The sequence below is a fragment of the Taeniopygia guttata genome, chromosome 2 (genome assembly GCF_048771995.1).
Source record: "Taeniopygia guttata chromosome 2, bTaeGut7.mat, whole genome shotgun sequence".
NCBI classification, from domain to species: Eukaryota; Metazoa; Chordata; class Aves; order Passeriformes; family Estrildidae; genus Taeniopygia; species Taeniopygia guttata.
In genome coordinates this window covers 150849054-150873011 of record NC_133026.1, presented here as the reverse complement: position 1 = coordinate 150873011, position 23958 = coordinate 150849054, and the positions used below count along the sequence as shown (strand labels likewise).

General features: G+C 43.0%; 1 protein-coding gene across 17 annotated transcripts in view; it reads right to left on the bottom strand.

Annotated features, from left to right (window-relative positions):
- The window catches only part of ARHGAP39 (Rho GTPase activating protein 39), a 113707-nt gene that overhangs the window by 4923 nt on the left and 84826 nt on the right, over window positions 1-23958 (bottom strand). For 16 of the 17 annotated variants that reach the window (XR_012054305.1, XR_012054310.1, XR_012054313.1 and 13 more), the window contains exons 5-10: window positions 20874-21435; window positions 15099-15191; window positions 8922-8995; window positions 5888-6087; window positions 4350-4441; window positions 4094-4263 (exon numbers count right to left, since the gene is read on the bottom strand). Coding sequence is in view for 3 of the 17 variants with exons in the window: in XM_041714112.2 (XP_041570046.2) it covers window positions 4094-4263; window positions 4350-4441; window positions 5888-6087; window positions 8922-8995; window positions 15099-15191; window positions 20874-21435 (1191 nt within the window). In the remaining 14 variants the exon portion in view is untranslated. The remainder of the gene's footprint in view (window positions 1-4093; window positions 4264-4349; window positions 4442-5887; window positions 6088-8921; window positions 8996-15098; window positions 15192-20873; window positions 21436-23958) is intronic. The other variant, XM_041714113.2, reaches the window with a different exon arrangement.

Below are 23958 nucleotides of genomic sequence, written 5' to 3'. Positions count from 1 at the left end.
CATAACCACCTCAGGAGAACCCATAACCACCTCAGAAGGAACCCAAAACCACCTCAGAAGAACCAGGAGAACCCACCAGGAACATGAACCTATGGGGTGTCAGGAGGTATATGGAGATAATGGAGTTGGTGGAACTCCATGGTGACCTCGAGGAACCCAAAACCTCAGAAGGAACCTGGAGGGCCACCAGGAACATCAACTCATGGGGTTTGGGGAGGAAAATGGAGATGATGAAGTTGGTAGAACTCCATTATGACCTCGAGGAACCCATAACCACCTCAGGAGAACCCACCAGGAGAACCCACCAGGAGCACCAACTCATGGGGTGAGAAGAGGAAAATGGAGATTATTGAGTTGGTGGAACTCCATGGTGACGTCGAGGAACCCATAACCACCTCAGGGGAACCCACCAGGAGCACCAACCCATGGGGTGTGAGGAGGAAAATGGAGGTCAAGGGGGTGGTGGAACTCCATGATGACCTTGAGGAACCCATAACCACCTCAGGAGAACCCACCAGGAGCACCAACCCATGGGGTGTGAGGAGGAAAATTGAGGTTCTGGACTTGGTAGAACTCCATGATGACCTCGAGGAACCCAAAACCTCAGAAGGAACCAGGAGAACCCACCAGGAGCACCACCTCATGGGGTGTGAGGAGGAAAATGGAGGTCCTGAAGTTGGTAGAACTCCATGATGACCTCGAGGAACCCATAACCACCTCAGAGAACCCACCAGGAACATGAACCAATGGGGTGGGAGGAGGAAAATGGAGGTCAAGGGGGTGGTGGAACTCCATGGTGACGTTGAGGAACCCAAAACCTCAGGAGAACCCACCAGGAGCACCAACTCATGGGGTGTGAGGAGGAACATTGAGGTTCTGAAGTTGGTAGAACTCCATTATGACCTCGAGGAACCCAAAACCTCCTCAGGAGAACCAGGAGCACCAACTCATGGGGTGTGAGGGGGAAGATGGAGGTCAAAGGGTTGGTGGAACTCCATGATGACCTCGAGGAACCCATAACCACCTCAGGAGAAGGAACCAGGAGAACCCACCAGGAACATGAATCCGTGGGGTGGGAAGAGGAAAATGGAGGTTCTGGAGTTGGTAGAACTCCATGATGACCTCGAGGAACCCATAACCACCTCAGAGAACCAGGAGCACCAACTCATGGGGTGTGAGGAGGAAAATGGAGGTTCTGAAGTTGGTAGAACTCCATGATGACCTCAAGGAACCCAAAACCTCAGAAGGAACCTGGAGGACCACCAGGAACACCAACCTATGGGGTGGGAAGAGGAAAATGGAGGTCCTGGAGTTGGTAGAACTCCATTATGACCTCGAGGAACCCAAAACCACCTCGGAGAACCCACCAGGAACATGAACCAATGGGGTGTGAGGAGGAAAATGAAGGTTCTGAAGTTGGTAGAACTCCATTATGACCTCAGAGAACCCATAACCACCTCAGGAGAAGGAACCAGGAGAACCCACCAGGAGCACCAACTCATGGGGTGGGAGGAGGAATATGGAGGTCAAGGGGTTGGTAGAACTCCATTATGACCTCGAGGAACCCATAACCTCCTTAGAGAACCAGAAGGGCCACCAGGAACATGAACCCATGGGGTGGGAAGAGGAAAATGGAGGTCAAGGGGGTGGTGGGACTCCATGATGACCTCGAGGAACCCATAACCACCTCAGAAGGAACCTGGAGGACCACCAGGAACATCAACTCATGGGGTTTGGGGAGGAACATTGAGGTTCTGAAGTTGGTGGAACTCCATTATGACCTCGAGGAACCCATAACCACCTCAGGAGAAGGAACCAGGAGAACCCACCAGGAGCACCAACCCATGGGGTGTGAGGAGGAAAGTTGAGGTTCTGAAGTTGGTGGAACTCCATTATGACCTCGAGGAACCCATAACCACCTCAGAAGGAACCAGGAGCACCAACTCATGGGGTGTGAGGAGGAACATTGAGGTCCTGAAGTTGGTAGAACTCCATTATGACCTCAGAGAACCCATAACCACCTCAGGAGAAGGAACCAGGAGAACCCACCAGGAGCATCAACTCATGGGGTGTGAGAAGGAAAATTGAGGTCCTGAAGTTGGTAGAACTCCATTATGACATCGAGGAACCCAAAACCACCTCAGGAGAAGGAACCAGGAGAACCCACCAGGAACATGAACCCATGGGGTGTGCGGAGGAAAATGGAGGTGATGGAGTTGGTAGAACCCCATGATGACCTCGAGGAACCCAAAACCTCAGAAGGAACCTGGAGGGCCACCAGGAACATGAACCCATGGGGTTTGGGGAGGAAAATGGAGATGATGAAGTTGGTAGAACTCCATGATGACCTTGAGGAACCCATAACCACCTCAGGAGAACCCACCAGGAGCACCAACTCATGGGGTGTGAGGGGGAAGATGAAGGTGATGGAGTTGGTGGAACTCCATGATGACCTCGAGGAACCCAAAACCACCTCAGAAGGAACCAGGTGCACCAATTCATGGGGTGTGAGGAGGAAAATGAAGGTCAAGGGGGTGGTGGGACTCCATGGTGACCTTGAGGAACCCATAACCACCTCAGAAGGAACCAGGAGCACCAACTCATGGGGTGTGAGGAGGAAAATTGAGGTCCTGAAGTTGGTAGAACTCCATGATGACCTCGAGGAACCCAAAACCTCAGAAGGAACCTGGAGGACCACCAGGAACATCAACTCATGGGGTTTGAGGAGGAACATTGAGGTGATGGAGTTGGTAGAACTCCATTATGACGTTGAGGAACCCATAACCACCTCAGAGAATCCACCAGGAGCACCAACCCATGGGGTGTGAGGAGGAAAATGGAGGTGATGGAGTTGGTGGAACTCCATGGTGACGTCGAGGAACCCATAACCTTCTTAGAGAACCAGGAGGGCCACCAGGAACATGAACCCATGGGGTTTGGGGAGGAAAATGGAGATGATGGAGTTGGTGGAACTCCATGATGACCTCGAGGAACCCATAACCACCTCAGAAGGAACCAGGAGCACCAACTCATGGGGTGTGAGGAGGAATATGGAGGTCAAGGGGTTGGTGGGACTCCATTATGACCTCGAGGAACCCAAAAGCACCTCAGGAGAAGGAACCAGGAGAACCCACCAGGAGCACCAACTCATGGGGTGGGAGGAGGAAAATGGAGGTTCTGGAGTTGGTAGAACTCCATGATGACCTCGAGGAACCCAAAACCTCCTCAGAGAACCAGAAGGTCCACCAGGAACATGAACCCATGGGGTGGGAAGAAGAAAATGGAGGTCAAGGGGGTGGTGGGACTCCATCGTGACGTCGAGGAACCCATAACCACCTCAGAGAACCCACCAGGAGCACCAACTCATGGGGTGTGAGGGGGAAGATGGAGGTCAAGGGGGTGGTGGGACTCCATCGTGACGTCGAAGAACTCATAACCACCTCAGGAGAACCAGGAGAACCGACCAGGAGATGGTGGAACTCCATTATGACCTTGAGGAACCCAAAACCTCAGAAGGAACCAGGAGAACCCACCAGGAACATGAACCAATGGGGTGTGAGGAGGAAAATGAAGGTGATGAAGTTGGTGGAACTCCATGATGACGTCGAGGAACCCATAACCACCTCAGGAGAACCAGGAGCACCAACTCATGGGGTGTGAGGAGGAACATGGAGATCCTGAAGTTGGTAGAACTCCATTATGACCTCGAGGAACCCATAACCACCTCAGGAGAACCCACCAGGAGCACCAACTCATGGGGTCTGAGGAGGAAAATGAAGGTCCTGAAATTGGTAGAACTCCATTATGACCTCAGAGAACCCATAACCACCTCAGGAGAACCCACCAGGAACTTCAACTCATTGGGTAGAAGGAGGAAAATGGAGGTGCTGGAGTTGGTGGAACTCCATGATGACCTTGAGGAACCCATAACCACCTCAGGAGAACCAACCAGGAACATGAACCAATGGGGTGTGAGGAGGAACATTGAGGTCCTGAAGTTGGTGGAACTCCATTATGACCTCAGAGAACCCATAACTACGTCAGGAGCAGGAATCGGAACCGTTGGTGACCCGGTGGCCCTGGCAGAAGATACCTGGAGGAAGCGGATGAGGTAGCACAGCACCATCTTGTTGATCCTGGGCAGCGCGTGGACGACGGCGATGGCGGCCTCGGGGTTCTCGTAGTGGGAGATGCTCTCCTCGTAGAACTCGTGAGGGATCAGAGGTTCCTCCAGCTCCCGGTACCAGAGCTTCAGCAGAGACGCTGAGGAGGACATGGACAACCCCAGGAGATGTCAGATTCTCCTCATGGAGGTTCTCGTCCCACCCGATGTTGTCGCAAAGTCCTACCGGGAACGTGCGGGTCCTCCAAGCCGGTGGGGATCTTCCATTGGTCCACCTGGAGCTTCAGGGCGTTGACCTCGTCGATGTCACCGGGGACTCTGTGGGGGGAGTGACCAATGAGGACATCCCGGGTCAATGGGTTTGGGTGATCCAGGAGAAGCAGGAGATGGTTGGTGGCACCAAGAGCCCACCTTGGGGGACACCATGGAGGAACCTCCATGGCCTTGGAGATGTTTTGGTGCCACCACAACTCCACCACGACCATGGTGGCCACCATGGAGAAGCCCCCATGGATCAAGGAGAAGTTCAATGGACCTTCTGGATGGTGACACCAGAACTCCACCATGACTGTGGTGACCACCATGGAGGAACCTCCACGACCTTGGAGATGTTTTGGTACCACCATGACTGTGGTGACCACCATGGATGAACCTCCACGTCCTTGGAGATGTTCTGGTCCCACCAAAACCTCACCATGACTGTGGTGGTCACCATGGAGGAACTTCCATGGCCTTGGACCAAGGAGAAGTTGAAGGGACCTTCTGGATGGTGCCACCAGAACTCCACCATGGCTCTGGTGACCACCATGGAGGAACCTCCATGGCCTTGGAGATGTTTTGGTGCCACCATGACTGTGGTGGTCACCATGGAGGAACCTCCATGGATCAAGGAGAAGTTCAAGGGACCTTCTGGATGGTGCCACCAAGACCTCACCATGACCGTGGTGGCCACCATGGAGGAACCTCCATGGCCTTGGAGATGTTTTGGTGCCACCATGACTGTGGTGGCCACCATGGAGGAATCTCCATGGTTCAAGGAGAAGTTGAAGGGACCTTCTGGATGGTGCCACCAAAACCTCACCACGACTCTGGTGACCACCATGGATGAACCTCCATGACCTTGGAGATGTTTTGGTGCCACCATGACTGTGGTGACCACCATGGCCATGGAGCAAGGAGAAGTTGAAGGGACCTTCTCAATGGTGCCACCAGAACTCCACCATGACTGTGGTGACCACCATGGATGAACCTCCATGGCCTTGGAGATGTTTTGGTCCCACCAGAACCCCACCATGACTTTGGTGGCCACCATGGAGAAACTTCCATGTCCTTGGAGATGTTTTGGTACCACCAGAACTCCACCATGACTTCGGTGACCACCATGGAGGAACCTCCATGTCCTTGGAGATGTTTTGGTGCCACCAAACCCCACCATGGCTGTGGTGACCACCATGGCCATGGACCAAGGAGAAGTTCAAGGGACCTCCTGGATGGTCCCACCAAAACCCCACCATGACCGTGGTGACCACCATAGAGGAACCTCCATGGAGGAACCTCCATGACCTTGGAGATGTTTTGGTGCCACCATGGAGGAACCTCCACATCCATGGAGATCTTCTGCTCCCACCAACCCCCACCACACCTCCCATACCCACCACGAGGAACCCTCCGAGAACCCACCAGAGAACAACACCCCCAAAAACCCCCAAACCTTTGGAGAACCTCCATCCGCGAGATGTCCACCTGGACGTGTGGTGGCTTTACCTGAAGATACCCTCGGTCTGGTCACCGTTGAGGGCGAGGACCTCCTCGGAGAGGCGGGTCTGGACCCAGGGCAGCTGCCGGTCGGGGTAACGGTCCTTCTGCATGGCCACGATCTCCTGCAGGGAGCTGCCGAACATGGACGGGTTGAAGACGACGTTCTTGGCGTGACGGATCTCCTCCAGGTTGGGCTTCTTCAGGCCCTGAGGAGGACAAGGAGGTCAGAGGTGGTTTGGGGGGTGGGGTGGGGTGGGGTTGGTGGGATCGGTGGTGGGTGAAGGTCGTGGGGTGGTGGGGGTGGGGAGGGGTTGGAGGGATGTGGTTATGGGGTTCCATCATCCGTGGGTCCATCATCTGTCCATGGATCCACCATGGGTCCACCATCCATCCATCCACCCATCCATCCATGGTTCCATCATCTGTCCATCCATGGATCCACCATCCATCTGTCCATCCATCCATCCATGGTTCCATCATCTGTCCATGGATCCATCCATGGATCCACCATCCATCCATGGTCCATCATCCATCTATGGACCCACCATCCATCCATCCATCCATGGTCCACCATCCATCCATGGATCCATGCATGGATCCATCATCTGTCCATCCATGGTTCCACCATCCATCCATGGGTCCACCATCCATCCATCCACCCATGGTTCCATCCATGGTCCACCATCCATCCATCCATGGTCCATCATCCATCCATCATCCATCCATCCATGGATCCATCACCATCCATGGTCCATCATCCATGGATCCACCATCCATCCATGGTCCATCATCCATCCATGGTCCACCATGCATCCATGGTTCCACCATCCATGGACCATCATCATCCATGGATCCACCAACCATCCATCCATCCATCCATCCATCCATGGTTCCATCATCCATCCATGGATCCATCATCCATCCATCCATGGATCCATCCATGGTTCCACCATCCATCTATGGTCCACCATCCATGGGTCCACCATCTGTCCATGGATCCATCCATGGTTCCACCATCCATGGTTCCACCATCCATCCATGGTTCCATCAATGGTTCCACCATCCATCCATCCATGGTCCATCATCCATCCATGGTGCCATCATCTGTCCATGGGTGCACCATCCATCCATGGATCCATCCATGGTTCCACCATCCATCCATGGTCCATCATCCATCTGTCCATCCATCCATCCATGGGTCCATCATCCATCCATGGATCCATCACCATCCATGGTTCCACCATCCATGGTCCATCATCCATCCATCCATCCATAGATCCATCCATGGGTCCACCATCCATCCATCCATGGACCCACCATCCATGGTTCCATCATCCATCCCATGGATCCATCACCATCCATGGGTCCATCATCCATCCATCCATAGATCCATCCATGGTCCACCATCCATCCATGGTCCACCATCCATCCATGGTCCACCATCCATCCATGGTTCCACCATCCATGGATCCATCCATGGGTCCACCATCCATCCATGGATCCATCATCTGTCCATGAATCCATCCATGGTTCCACCATCCATCCACCATCCATCCATGGATCCACCATCCATCCATGGTCCATCATCCATCCATGGAGCCATCATCTGTCCATGGGTCCATCTGTCCATGGTTCCACCATCCATCCATGGATCCATCATCCATCCATGGTTCCATCATCCATCCATGGGTCCATCATCAATGGTTCCACCATCCATCCATCCATCCATGGTCCATCATCCATCCATGGTCCACCATCCATCCATGGTCCATCATCCATGGATCCACCATCCATCCACCATCTCGTTTCAGAGGTGGACCCAACCCTACAGATCTTGGTGGCACCATGACCCCTCTGGAGGATCTCCACCGATGGATTTTGCCAGGAGAAGAACGAGCCAAAGCTCCGGGACCCTTCTGGAAAGAGGAACGTCGGTGATGGGCTTCCAGAAGTTCTCCAGAAGTTCCTTGGAAAGCTCCCAGAAGGTCATTCCTCAGAAGCTTCTCAGGAGGTCTCCAGAAGGTCTCCAGAAGTTTTCCAGAAGTTCTTTAGAAGTTCTCCAGAAGGTCTCCAAAAGTTCTCCAAAAGTTCTCCAGAAGTTCCCTAGAAGATCCCCAGATGAAGATCTCCTGGTGTCCAGCAGAAGTTCTCCAGAAGGTCTCCAAAAGATCTCCAGAAGTTCTCCAGAAGTTCTTCAGAAGTTATTTAGAAGATCCCCAGATGAAGATCTCCTGGTGTCCATCAGAAGTTCTCCAGAGGTTCTTCAGAAGTTCTCCAGATGTTCTTTAGAAGTTCTCCAGAAGTTCTCCAGAAGTTCTCCAGAAGTTCTCCAGAAGGTCTTTAGGAGATCCCCAGATGAAGATCTCCCGGTGTCCAGCAGAAGTTCTCCAGAAGTTCTCCAGAAGATCCCCACAAGAAGTTCTCCTGGAGAAGTCCCAGAAGTTCTCCAGAAGTTCTCCAGAAGTTCTCCAGAAGTTCTCTAGAAGTTCTCCAGAGGTTCTTCAGAAATTCTCCAGAATTTCTTCAGAAGTTCTCCAGAAGTTCTTTAGAAGTTCTCCAGAAGTTCTCCAGAAGGTCTCCAGAAGACCCCCAGATGAAGATCTCCTGCTGTCCAGCAGAAGTTCTCCAGAAGTTCTCGAGAAGTTCTCCAGAGGTTCTCCAAAAATTCTCCAGAAGTTCTCCAGAAGTTCTCCAGAAGTTCTTCTGAAGTTCTCCAGAAGTTCTTTAGAAGTTCTTTAGAAGTTCTCCAGAAGTTCTCCAGAAGTTCTCCAGAAGTTCTCCAGAACTTCTCCAGAACTTCTCCAGAAGATCCCCATATGAAGATCTCCTTCTGTCCAGCAGAAGTTCTCCAGAAGTTCTCCAGAAGTTCTCCAGAAGTTCTCCAGAAGTTCTCCCCCACCCCGTCCCTCCTCCAGCCCCTCCCCCAAGCCCAGGAGCTCCTGGTGGTTCCCTGGTGGTTCCCTGGTGGTTCCCCGGTGGTTCCCCGGTGGAGGTGACCTCCATGTCCCCCCCTGACCACTCCCACCCCACCTCGTGGTACCTTCTTGGCCCCGGTCAGCGCCGCCTTCTGCAGTTTGCTGTAGCAGTACTTGGCGTAGGTGCTGATGGCCACCCCTGCAAGAGAGGACACCGAGTGGTGGGATGTCATCTCCAGGGTGGGAGATGCCACCTCCAGGACCTCATGGGACCTTCTGGACCATCCCAAGAACCCTGGAGAGACCTTCTGGACCATCCCAGAAACTTTGAGGACTTGGTGGGACCTTCTGGACCATTCTAGAAGAAGCTCTGAGGACCTCGTGGGACCTTCTGGACCATCCCAAGAACCCTGGAGATCTGGTGGGTTCTGGTGGGACCTGGTGGACTTTGGTGGACTCTGGTGGGACCTGATGGGATCTGATGGGATTTGATGGAGTTTGATGGGACCTGGTAAGGTTTGGTGGGACCTGGAGGACCTTGGTGGTTTCTGGTGGACTCTGGTTAACTCTGGTGGGACCTGATGGACTCTGGTGGACTTTGGTGGGTTCTGGTGGGTTCTGAGGGACTTTGGTGGACTTTGGTGGGTTCTGGTGGGATCTGATGAGATCTGGTGAGGTTTGGTGGGTTCTGGTGGACTCTGGTGGGTTCTGATGGGACCTGGTGAGGTTTGGTGGGACCTGGTGGACTCTGGTGGACTCTGGTGGACTTTGGTAGGTTCTGGTGGGATCTGGTGGAGTTTGGTGGGTTCTGGTGGACTTTGGTGGGTTCTGGTGAGTTCTGGTGGGGTTTGGGGGGCTTTGGTGGACTCTGGTGGGACCTGGTGGGACCTGGTGGGTTCTGATGGGACCTGGTGGGTTCTGGTGGGTTCTGGTGGACTTTGGTGGGTTCTGGTGGGACCTGGTGGGGTTTGATGAGGACTTGGAGGGGTTTGGTGGACTCTGGTGGGTTCTGGTGGGTTCTGGTGGGTTCTGGTGGGTTCTGGTGGACTTTGGTGGGTTCTGGTGGGGTTTGATGGAGTTTGGTGGGACCTGGTGGGACTTTGGTGGGTTCTGGTGGACCTTGGTATGTTCTGATGGGACCTGGTGGGACCTGGTGAATATCTGGTGGACTTTGGTGGGACCTGGTGGGCTCTCGTGGACTCTGGTTGGACCTGGTGGGGTTCTGGTGGACTTTGGTGGGTTCTGGTGAGTTCTGGTGGGCTTTGATGGAGTTTGGTGGAACCTGGTGAGGATCTGGTGGGTTCTGGTGGACTTTGGGGGGTTCTGGTGGGTTCTGGTGGACTTTGGGGGGTTCTGGTGGGTTCTGGTGGACTTTGGGGGGTTCTGGTGGGTTCTGGTGGACTTTGGGGGGTTCTGGTGGACTCTGGTGGTTTCTGGTGGGTTCTGATGGGACCTGTTGGGATCTGATGGGTTCTGGTGGTGTTTGGTGGGTTCTGGTGGGGTTTGATGGACTTTGGTGGGACCTGGTGGGACTTTGGTGGGTTCTGGTGGACTTTGGTGGTCTTTGGTGGCTTCTCCAGGTCCTTGTCCGCTCCTCTCCGGTTCCCGAAGGTCCCTCCGGGTCCCTCCCGGGTGTCCCCAAAGCTGCCCCGGCCCCATTAATTACACTAATTAATTCCATTGATTAATTCAATCCATTGGATTAATCGGATCAATCCCATATTAAATCCAAACTCCTGTTAATTAACACGATTATTTACATTAATGTAAATATTTTTAAAAGAAAAAAAATAATTAAAAATTAATTAATAAATTAATAATTCACTATAATTATTTACTAAATTATTTAAATAAATGCAATTCCCTTAATTACATTAAATGCAGCGATTTATAAATCTTATTTGTATTATTAGTATTAATCATGGAATAATTTTCTATTTAATAATAAAATTATTAATAATCATCATTATTAATAATTTAAAATAATTATTACCACTATTAATTTAGAATTAATAATTGACATCATCACTTATTTTAGGGAATTTTATCAATTAAATTAATTATAAATTTTGTTATATTAATTTAATGAAATATAGTTGTTTAAAGAATTATAAATTAATTCTATTAATTGAATACATGATAGCAAATTGGTATATTAATTATGTAATAAATATATTAATTATATTAATTAAATTATTTATGCTACAATACGAATATGAATATTAATTCTTAATGTATTATATTAATATTAATATTTCATCATGTATAATTAATTATATTAATATGAATATTAATATTAATACCACTAATACTACATGAATGACCCCAGCTCTATCTCCCCCTATTAATTACCCTAATTAATGTAATAATATTAATTTTAATAATGCCGCCAATACCAACACCAACACCAACACCAATACCAATACCAGTATTAATATTAATAATACAGAATTATCACTATTAATATTAATACTACTAATAGTACATGAATGAGGCCCGCTGCATCTCCCCCTATTAATTACCCTAATTAATCTAATAATAATAATAGTAATAGTGCTGCCAATACCAACACCAGTACCAATATTAATATTAACAATACATAATTATTAATATTAATATTAATAATACAAATACTACATGAATCACCCCAGCTCTATCTCACCCCTATTAATTGCCCTAATTAATCGAATAATATTAATACTAATAGTGCTGCCAATACCAATACCAATACCAATACCAATACCAATACCAATACCAATACCAATATTAATATTAACAATACATTATTATTAATATTAATATTAATACTACTACTATATGAATGACCCCTGCTCTATCTCCCCCCTATTAATTACCCTAATTAATTGAATAATATGAATACTAATAACGCTGCCAATACCAATACCAATACCAGTATTAATATTAATAATACAGAATTATTATTATTAATATTAATGGTACTAATACTACATGAATGACCCCAGCTCTATCTCCCCCCTATTAATTACCCTAATTAATCTAATAATATGAATACTAATACTGCTACCAATACCAATACCAATACCAATATTAATATTAATAATACAGAATTATTACTATTAATATTAATACTACAAATACTACATTAATAACTCCAGCTCTATCTCATCCCTATTAATTACCCTAATTAATCGAATAATATTAATAATAATAGTGCTGCCAATACCAATACCAATACCAACACCAATACCAATATTAATATTAACAATACATTATTATTATTATTAATACCACTAATAATACATGAATGAGGCCAGGTCCATCTCCCCCTATTAATTACCCTAATTAATCTAATAATATGAATACTAATAATGCCACCAATACCGATACCAGTATTAATATTAATAATATAGAATTATTACTATTAATATTAATATGACAAATACTACATGAATGAGGCCAGCTCCATCTCCCCCTATTAATTACCCTAATTAATCGAATAATATGAATACTCATAGTGCTGCCAATACCAATACCAATACCAATACCAATACCAATACAAATATGAATACAAATACTAATATTAATTAATAATACATAATAATTATTATTAATATTAATACTACTACTATATGAATGACCCCAGCTCCATATCCTCCTATTAATTACCCTAATTAATCGAATAATACTAATACTAATAGCGTTGCCAATACCAATACCAATACCAACACCAATACCAATACCAATACCAATACCAGTATTAATACTAATAATACATAATTATTACTATTAATATTAATACTACAAATACTACATTAATAACTCCAGCTCCATCTCCCCCCTATTAATTACCCTAATTAATTTAATAATATTAATACTAATAGTACTGCCAATACCAATACTAATACCAATACCAATACCAATACTAATACCAATATTAATATTAACAATAAATAATTATTATTATTAATATTAATGCTACAAATACTAAATTAATGACTCCAGCTCTATCTCCCCCTATTAATTACCCTAATTAATCTAATAATATGAATACTAATAGTGCTGCCAATACCAATACCAATACCAATACCAATACCAATACCAATACCAATATTAATATTAATAATACAGAATTATTACTATTAATATTAATACTACAAATACTACATGAATGATGCCAGCTCCATCTCCCCCTATTAATTACCCTAATTAACAGAATAATATTAATACTAATAGTGCTGCCAATACCAATACCAATACCAATACCAATATTAATATTAATAATACAGAATTATTAATATTAATATTAATGCTACAAATACTACATGAATGAGGCCCTCTCCATCTCCCCCTATTAATTACACTAATTAATCTAATAATATGAATACTAATAATGCTGCCAATACCAACACCAACACCAACACCAATATCAGTATTAATATTAATAATACAGAATTATTAATATTAATATTATTACTACAAATACTACATGAATGAGGCCAGCTCCATCTCCCCCTATTAATTACCCTAATTAATCTAATAATATTAATACTAATAGTGCTACCAATACCAATGCCAGTATTAATATTAATAATAAATAATTATTAATATTAATACTAATACTACAAATACTACATGAATGACCCCAGCTCCATCTCCCCCTATTAATTACCCTAATTAACCTAATAATAGTAATACTAATAGTGCTGCCAATACCAATACCAGTATTAATATTAATAATACAGAATTATTAATATTAATATTAATACTACAAATACTAAATGAATGACTCCAGCTCCATCTCCCCCTATTAATTACCCTAATTAATCTAATAATATTAATACTAATAGTGCTGCCAATACCAATACCAATACCAGTATTAATATTAATAATACAGAATTATTAATATTAATATTAATACTACAAATACTACATTAATAACTCCAGCTCTATCTCCCCCTATTAATTACCCTTATTAATCGAATAATATTAATACTAATAGTGCTGCCAATACCAACACCAATACCAATACCAATACCAATTTTAAGATTAATTAATAATACAAAATTATTAACATTAATATTATTACTAATACTAAATGAATGACACCAGCTCCATCTCCCCCTATTAATTACCCTAATTAATCTAATAATATTAATAGTAATAGTGCTGCCAATACCAACACCAATACCAATACCACTACCAGTATTAATATTAATAATACATAATTATTAATATTAATATTAATACTACAAATACTACATTAATAACTCCAGCTCTATCTCCCCCCTATTAATTACCCTAATTAATCTAATAATATGAATACTAATAGTGCTGCCAATACCAATACCAATACCAATACCAATACCAATACCAATACCAATACCAATACCAATATTAATATTAATAATACATAATTATTAATAATAATATTAATACTACAAATACTACATGAATGACCCCAGCTCTATCTCCCCCTATTAATTACCCTAATTAATCAAATAATATTAATACTAATAGTGCTGCCAATACCAATACCAACACCAATACCAATACCAATACCAATATTAATATTAATAATACAGAATTATTAATATTAATATTAATACTACAAATAGTACATGAATGACGCCAGCTGTATCTCCCCACTATTAATTACCCTAATTAATCGAATAATATTAATACTAATTGTGCTGCCAATACCAATACCAACGCCAATACCAATATTAATATTAACAATACATTATTATTAATATTAATATTAATACTAGTACTACATGAATGACCCCAGCTCCATATCCTCCTATTAATTACCCTAATTAATCTAATAATATGAATACTAATAGTGCTGCCAATACCAATACTAACACCAATATTAATATTAATTAATAATAAGTAATAATTATTATTAATATTAATAATACTACTGTATAAATGACCCCAGCTCTATCTCACCCCTATTAATTACCCTAATTAATCTAATAATATGAATACTAATAGTGCTGCCAATACCAATACCAATACCACCACCAATACCAATATTAATATTAACAATACATTATTAATGTTAATATTAATACTACAAATACTGCATTAATGAGGCCAGCTCTATCTCCCCCTATTAATTACCCTAATTAATCTAATAATATTAATACTAATAATGCTGCCAATACCGATACCAGTATTAATATTAATAATACATAATTATTAATATTAATATTAATACTACAAATACTACATGAATGAGGCCAGCTCCATCTCCCCGTATTAATTACCCGATTAATTAATTAATTAATGAGTTAATTAATGACTCCCCGCCCTACCGGGGCTCTCGGGGCTCGGGGCCTTTGGTTTCTTGCGCATTTTGGGTTTCTTCTGATTGGTCCTGGCCCGGAGGTGCCGCAGGTGCCGCGAGACTGGGCGGGGTGGGGGGGGAATGAGAAATTAAATTAACGAGAAATTAATTAACTGCGAAATGAAATAGAAATGGCAATAACAATTAAATAGAAATTAAATTAAATTAAAATTGAAATTAAAATCGAAATTGAAATTGAAATTAAAATCGAAATTAAAATGGAAATTGAAATTAAAATCGAAATTAAAATGGAAAAGAAAATGGAAATTAAAATTAAAATCGAAATTAAAATTAAAATTAAAATTTATATCAAAATTAAAATTTATATCAAAAATAAAATGGAAAGTAAAATCGAAATTAAAATCGAAATTAAAATCGAAATAAAGAGCAAAATTAAAATTGAAATTAAAATGGAAATAAAAATCGAAATTAACAGTGAAATTAACATCGAAATTGAGATTAAATAGAAATTAAAATAAAAATAAAGAGCGAAATTAAAATTAAAATAAAATTAAAATTGAAATAAAAATCGAAATTAAAATTAAAATAAAAATAGAAATGTAAATTAAAATTGAAATGAAAATCGAAATTAAAATTAAAATTAAAATTAAAATCAAAATACAAATCAAAATTAAAAGCAAAATTAAAATTAAAATTAAAATCAAAATTAAAATTAAAATTGAAATTGAAATTAAATAGAAATTAAAATAGAAATAAAGAGCGAAATTAAAATTGAAATTAAAATCGAAATCAAAATTAAAGTTAAAATCAAAATACAAATCTAAATTAAACATGAAATAAAAATCGAAATTAAAATTGAAATCGAAATGATAATTGAAATTCAAATTAAATGAAATTAAAATAGAAATAAAAATCGAAATGAAAGTTGAAATTAAAATTGAAATCGAAATTAAAATAGAAATAAAGAGCGAAATTAAAATTAAAATCAAAATACAAATCTAAGTTAAAATCGAAATTAAAATTGAAATGAAAATCGAAATTAAAATTAAAATTGAAATTAAAATAAAAATTAAAATTGGAAATTCAAATTAAATAAAATTAAAATAGAAATAAAAATCAATATGAAAGTTGAAATTAAAATTGAAATCGAAATTAAAAGTGAAATTAAAATAGAAATAAAAATTAAAATAAAAATCTAAATTAAAATGGAGATTAAAATTTAAATCAAAATTGAAATCGAAATGAAAGTTGAAATTAAAATTGCAATACAAATATAAATTATAATTGGAATTAAAATTGAAATAAAAATAAAAATTAACATGAAAATTAAATTTTAAATGAAAATAAAAATGAAAATTAATATTGAAATCAAAATTAAAACTGAAATAAAAATTAAAATTAAAATGAAAATCAATATTAAAATCGAAATTAAAATCAAAAATAAAACCGAAATAAAAAGAAAAATAAAAATTAATAATAAAATACAAATTAAATTTAAATTAAAATAACATAAAAACAATATTAAAACAGAAATTAAAATAAAATTAAACTTAAAATTAAAATAAATATCAAAATACAAATTAAAATCTAAATTAAAATACAAATTTAAATTGAAATAAAATTTAAAATTAAAATATTTTGAAAATAAAAAGAAAACATAACTAAAACTAAAAATAAAAATAATTAAAAAATAAAAATAAAAATAATTTTAAAATAAAATAAAACATAACTAAAAATTAAGATAAAAATAATTTAAAAATAAAAATAAAAATAAAAATAATTTTAAAATAAAATAAAACATAACTAAAAATAAAATAAAAATAAATATTAAATTAAAATTAAAATAAAACTTAAAATAAATATTAAAATTAAAATTAAAATTAAAATTAAAATTAAAATAAATTAAAACAAAAATGAGACTTAAAACTGACAATAAAAGGAAAAAAACCCAAATAAAATGAAAATAAAAACCAGATTAAAACTCCAACAAAAATGCAAATTTATGCAAATGAGATGGAATCGACACCGCCAAGGGAACCAATCAGCACAAAGACACCGAAATTCCCGGAAAAAAACCCGGAAAACTCAGAACGAGGCTGAAATGTGGGAATTCCCAGCGAAGGGCTCTGATTGGCTGCGGGGGGAGTTGTGGGCGGAGCCTCTTTTTGGCGGGAAATGCCTTTGGCACCTCAGGTGGGACCAACCAATGGGAGAAATGGGAGAACTTGAGGAGATCTTCTCCATCCATGGGGACAATTCTCCCAAATCCATCTCCTGGTGGGACCGACCAATGGGAGAAATGGGGAACTTGAGGAGATCTTCTCCATCCATGGGGACAATTCTCCCAAATCCATCTCCTGGTGGGACCGACCAATGGGAGAAATGGGGAACTTGAGGAGATCTTCTCCATCCATGGGGACAATTCTCCCAAATCCATCTCCTGGTGGGACCGACCAGTTGGAGAAATGGAGAACTTGAGGAGATCTTCTCCATCCATGGGGACAATTCTCCTAAATCCATCTCCTGGTGGGACCGACCAAGTGGAGAAATGGGGGAACTTGAGGAGATCTTCTCCATCCATGGGGACAATTCTCCCAAATCCATCTCCTGGTGGGACCGACCAAGTGGAGAAATGGGGGATTTGAGGAGATCTTCTCCATCCATGGGGACAATTCTCCTAAATCCATCTCCTGGTGGGACCGACCAATGGGAGAAATGGGGGAACTTGAGGAGATCTTCTCCATCCATGGGGACAATTCTCCCAAATCCATCTCCTGGTGGGACCGACCAAGTGGAGAAATGGGGGAACTTGAGGAGATCTTCTCCATCCATGGGGACAATTCTCCCAAATCCATCTCCTGGTGGGACCGACCAAGTGGAGAAATGGAGAACTTGAGGAGATCTTCTCCATCCATGGGGACAATTCTCCCAAATCCATCTCCTGGTGGGACCGACCAAGTGGAGAAATGGGAGAACTTGAGGAGATCTTCTCCATCCATGGGGACAATTCTCCCAACTCCATCTCCTGGTGGGACCGACCAAGTGGAGAAATGGGGGAACTTGAGGAGATCTTCTCCATCCATGGGGACAATTCTCCCAAATCCATCTCCTGGTGGGACCGACCAAGTGGAGAAATGGGAGAACTTGAGGAGATCTTCTCCATCCATGGGGACAATTCTCCCAAATCCATCTCCTGGTGGGACCGACCCATTGGAGAAATGGGGAACTTGAGGAGATCTTCTCCATCCACGGGGACAATTCTCCTAAATCCATCTCCTGGTGGGACCGACCAAGTGGAGAAATGGGAGAACTTGAGGAGATCTTCTCCATCCATGGGGACAATTCTCCCAAATCCATCTCCTGGTGGGACCGACCAAGTGGAGAAATGGGAGAACTTGAGGAGATCTTCTCCATCCATGGGGACAATTCTCCCAAATCCATCTCCTGGTGGGACCGACCAAGTGGAGAAATGGGGGATTTGAGGAGATCTTCTCCATCCATGGGGACAATTCTCCTAAATCCATCTCCTGGTGGCCTCCAGTGGGTGAAGGACACGTCGGAACGTGGAGATCCCAAAAATATCCCAAATTTCTCCACGAGCCACCAGGAGGTGACATCAACTCATGGGAATGTCCCAATGATGGATTTGGGAGAAGAGACGCCAATGATGGAGAAGGTCTCCAAAAATTCCCGAATTTCTCAGATTTGCATCTCCTTCTGTGGCCACCACCAAAACCTTCAGGAGATCAAGACCTTCTGGTTCCATCCCAAATTTGGGCGTTTTTCTTTCGGGATCCAAAGCGACTCGAGAAGAAACATCTGGAGGTGGGAATGGTGGTGGAACCATGGGGGGGTTTGGGTGGTGGGACCTCTGAAGGTTGGGTTGGAAGGAACTTGAGGAACCAAATCAACGGGGTGGGACGTGGAATGATGGAACCATGGAATGATGGAACCATGGAATGATGGAACCATGGAATCATGGAATGGTTTGGGTGGATGGGACCTCTGAAGGTCGGGTTGGAAGGAACTTGAGGAACCAAATCAACGGGTTGGGACATGAAACCATGGAATGGTTTGGGTGGAAGGAACCTCTGAAGGTTGGGTTGGAAGGAACTTGAGGAACCAAATCATGGGTTGGAACATGGAATGATGGAACCATGGAATGATGGAACCATGGAATCATGGAATGGTTTGGGTTGAAGGAACCTCTGAAGGTTGGGTTGGAAGGAACTTGAGGAACCAAATCAGTGGGTTGGGACGTGGAATCATGGAACCATGGAATCATGGAATCATGGAACCATGGAACCATGGAATGGTTTGGGTGGAAGGAACCTCTGAAGGTTGGGATGGAAGGAACTTGAGGAACCAAATCAGTGGGTTGGAACATGGAATCATGGAACCATGGAATGATGGAACCATGGAACCATGGAATGGTTTGGGTTGAAGGAACCTCTGAAGGTTGGGTTGGAAGGAACTTGAGGAACCAAATCAATGGGTTGGGACATGGAATCATGGAACCATGGAATCATGGAATGGTTTGGGTGGATGGGACCTCTGAAGGTTGGGCTGGAAGGAACTTGAGGAGATGGGAGAAGTTCCAGGAGTGGAGGTGACACTGATCCCACAAAGGTGTCAAAGCTCATTTCCTCTTGGATCTCCCGTTGGATTTCCAGGAAGGAGAAGGGTGGGAAAGGTCCCACAGCACCTCCAGGAGATGTTTGGGATGAGTTCCTCATCTGTTGTTCCACGAGGAGATCAACCAAGAGGAAAGGAACCAAATCAATGGGATGGGACATGGAACCATGGAATCATGGAATGGTTTGGGTTGATGGAAGTTCTGAAGGTTGGGTTGGAAGGAACTTGAGGAACCAAATCAACAGGTTGGGACGTGGAATGATGGAACCATGGAACCATGGAATGATGGAATGGTTTGGGTGATGGGACCTCTGAAGGTTGGGTTGGAAGGAACTTGAGGAACCAATCATGGGTTGGGACGTGGAATCATGGAATGGTTGGGTTGAAGGGACCTCTGAAGGTTGGGTTGGAAGGAACTTGAGGAACCAAACCAGTGGGTTGGGACGTGGAATCATGGAACCATGGAATGATGGAACCATGGAATCATGGAATGGTTTGGGTTGAAGGAACCTCTGAAGGTTGGGTTGGAAGGAACTTGAGGAACCAAATCAATGGGTTGGAACATGGAATCATGGAATTGTGGAATCATGGAATGGTTTGGGTTGAAGGAACCTCTGAAGGTTGGGTTGGAAGGAACTTGAGGAACCAAATCAACGGGTTGGGACATGGAATCATGGAACCATGGAATCATGGAATGGTTTAGGTTGATGGAACTTCTGAAGGTTGAGTTGGAAGGAACTTGAGGAACCAAATCAGTGGGACATGGAATGATGGAACCATGGAATGATGGAACCATGGACTGATGGAACCATGGAACCATGGAATGGTTTGGGTTGAAGGAACTTCTGAAGGTTGGTTTGGAAGGAACTTGAGGAACCAAATCAATGAGGTGGGACGTGGAATCATGGAATTGTGGAATCATGGAATGGTTTGGGTTGAAGGAACCTCTGAAGGTTGGGTTGGAAGGAACTTGAGGAACCAAATCATGGAACCATGGAATCATGGAATGATGGAATGGTTTGGGTGGAAGGAACCACAAAGACCATCCACTATCCGAGGTCACTCCAACCCCATCCAACATGACCTGGAGAACTTCCAGACATGGAGAACCACCACAGAACCCACCGTTCCACGGTTCCTCACTCACCTTTGGTGTCATTCACCGGATCCATGTGCCGGTAGATGTATCCCTCAAGGTAGGAATGGAATTTGGGCGTCGGTGGGAAAAAGGCCAAACAAATGGCCATGAGCTCCCACCCACGTGCCAAACTCTCGTAACGGAAGTTCTCGGTGGTCTGCCGGCACAGTTGGATGTAGAGCTCATCTCTCAACCCTTGCATGCTCCAACCTTTGGTGGCGATCTCCAAAGCCACGTTGAGTTGGTCCGTCTTGGCCCGCCGGTCACCCATGTACATCTGGATGAGCTTGAAGATCTCGCACGCTTCCTTCTTGACGTTGCGATCGTTGGTCATGATCATGGGCTTCTTGATGGACTCGCTGCTCCAGGCCAACATGTTGGCGATGGAGACCTTCCGCCGGAAGAGTCCTTGGGTGTGTTTGTTGAAGTGTTTGGAGGCCCAGTTCTCGATGTCCGTCTCCGAGGACGGTTTGCGCAGGTTGAAGGTCGGGAAGACGCAACTGGCGCTCGGCATCATGTTGCGCGTCTGGCGGCCGCCGTCGAACTGCGCGCAGGCGCCGAGGTCCTCGGACTGCGGGGACGGGAGGGACGGGTCAGAGGGGCGGGTGGAGTGATCGATAAGTTGATTGATTGAGTGATTAGTTGATTGAGTAGCAGATCAATGAGTAGATAATAAATCAATCAATCAACCAAGCGATGGCTCAATCAATCAACTGATCAATCAACCATCAACTAACTGATCAATAAATCAGCCAACTGACTGATCAACCAACCAACTGATCAATCAACCAACCAACTGATCAATCAATCAGCCAACCGACTGATCAAGCAATCAGCCGATCAATCAACCAACCAACTGATCAATTAATCAGCCAATCAACCAACTGATCAATCAACCAATCATCCAACTGATCAATCAATCAGCCAACTGACTGATCAACCAACCAACCGATCAATCAACCAACCAACCAACTGATCAGTTAATCAGCCAATCAACCAACCAATCAATCAACCAACCAACCAACTGATCAATTAATCAACCAATCAACCAACAGATCAATCAACCAATCAATGGCTCAATCAATCAACCAAGCAGCCAACGAACTGATCAATTAATCAACCAACCAACCGACTGCTCAATCAACAAACCAACCAACTGATCAATCAGCCAATCAACCAACTGATTGATCAATCAGCCAACTGACTGATCAACCAACCAACCGATCAATCAACCAACCAACCAACTGATCAATTAATCAGCCAATCAACCAACCGATAAATCAACCAACCAACCAACTGACCAATTAATCAGCCAATCAACCAACTGATCAATCAACCAATCATCCAACTGATCAATTATTCAGCCAACCGACTGATCAACCAACCAACCGATCAATCAACCAACCAACCAACTGATCAATTAATCAACCAACCAACTGATTAATTAATCAGCCAATCAACCAACCGATCAAGCAACCAACCAACCAACTAATCAATTAATCAGCCAATCAACCAACTGATCAATCAACCAACCAACCAACCAACTGATCAATCAACCAACCAACTGATCAATCAACCAATCAATGGCTCAATCAATCAACCGACCAACCAACTGATCAATTAATCAGCCAATCAACCAACTGATCAATCAACCAATCATCCAACTGATCAATTAATAAGCCAATCAACCAACCGATAAATCAACCAACTAACCAACTAATCAATTAATCAACCAATCAACCAACCGATCAATCAACCAACTGATCAATTAATCAGCCACTCAACCAACCGATCAATCAACCAACCAAACAACTGATCAATCAACCAGCCAATGGCTCAATCAATTAACCAAGCAACCAACCAACTGATCAATCAACAAACCAACCAACCGACTGCTCAATCAACAAACCAGCCAACTGATCAATCAACCAATCAACCAACTGATCAATCAGTCAGCCAACTGACTGATCAACCAACCAACCGATCAATCAACCAACCAACCAACTGATCAATTAATCAGCCAATCAACCAACCGATCAATTAACCAACCAAACAACTGATCAATTAATCAGCCAATCAACCAACTGATCAATCAACCAATCAAGGGCTCAGTCAATCAACCAAGCAGCCAACCAACTGATCAATCAACAAACCAACCAACTGATCAATCAACAAACCAACCAACTGATCAATCAACCAATCAACCAACTGATCAATCAGTCAGCCAACTGACTGATCAACCAACCAACCGATCAATCAACCAACCAACCAACTGATCAATTGATCAGCCAATCAACCAACTGATCAATCAACCAACCAACCAACTGATCAATTAATCAGCCAATCAACCAACCGATCAATCAACCAACCAACCAACGGATCAATTAATCAGCCAATCAACCAACCGATCAATCAACCAACTGATCAATTAATCAGCCAAGCAACTGATCAACCAACCAACCGATCGATCAACCAATCAACCAACTGATCAATTAATCAGCCAATCAACCAACTGATCAATTAACCAACCAACCAACTGATCAATTAATCAGCCAATCAACCAACTGATCAATCAACCAATCAATGGCTCAGTCAATCAAGAAACCAACCAACTGATCAATCAACCAGCCAATGGCTCAGTCAATCAACCAAGCAGCCAACGAACAGATCAGTCAACAAACCAACCAACTGATCAATCAACCAGCCAATGGCTCAATCAATCAACCAACCAGCCAGCCAACTGATCAATCAACCAACCAACCAACCGACTGATCAATCAACCAACCAACTGATCAATCAACAAACCAACCAACCAACTGATTGTTTAATCAGCCAACCAACCAACTGATCCATCAATCAATGGCTCAATCAATCAATCAGCCAACCAATTAACAAATCAATCAACCAACCAATCAACAATCAACCAAGCAACAAATCAATCAATCAACCAATCGACCAATCAACAAACCAATCAACCAACAAGTCAATCAACCAACCAAGCAAACAACCAACAAATTAATCAACCAACCAATCGACCAACCAACCAACCAACAAATCAATCAATCAACCAATTGACCAATCAATTAATCAATCA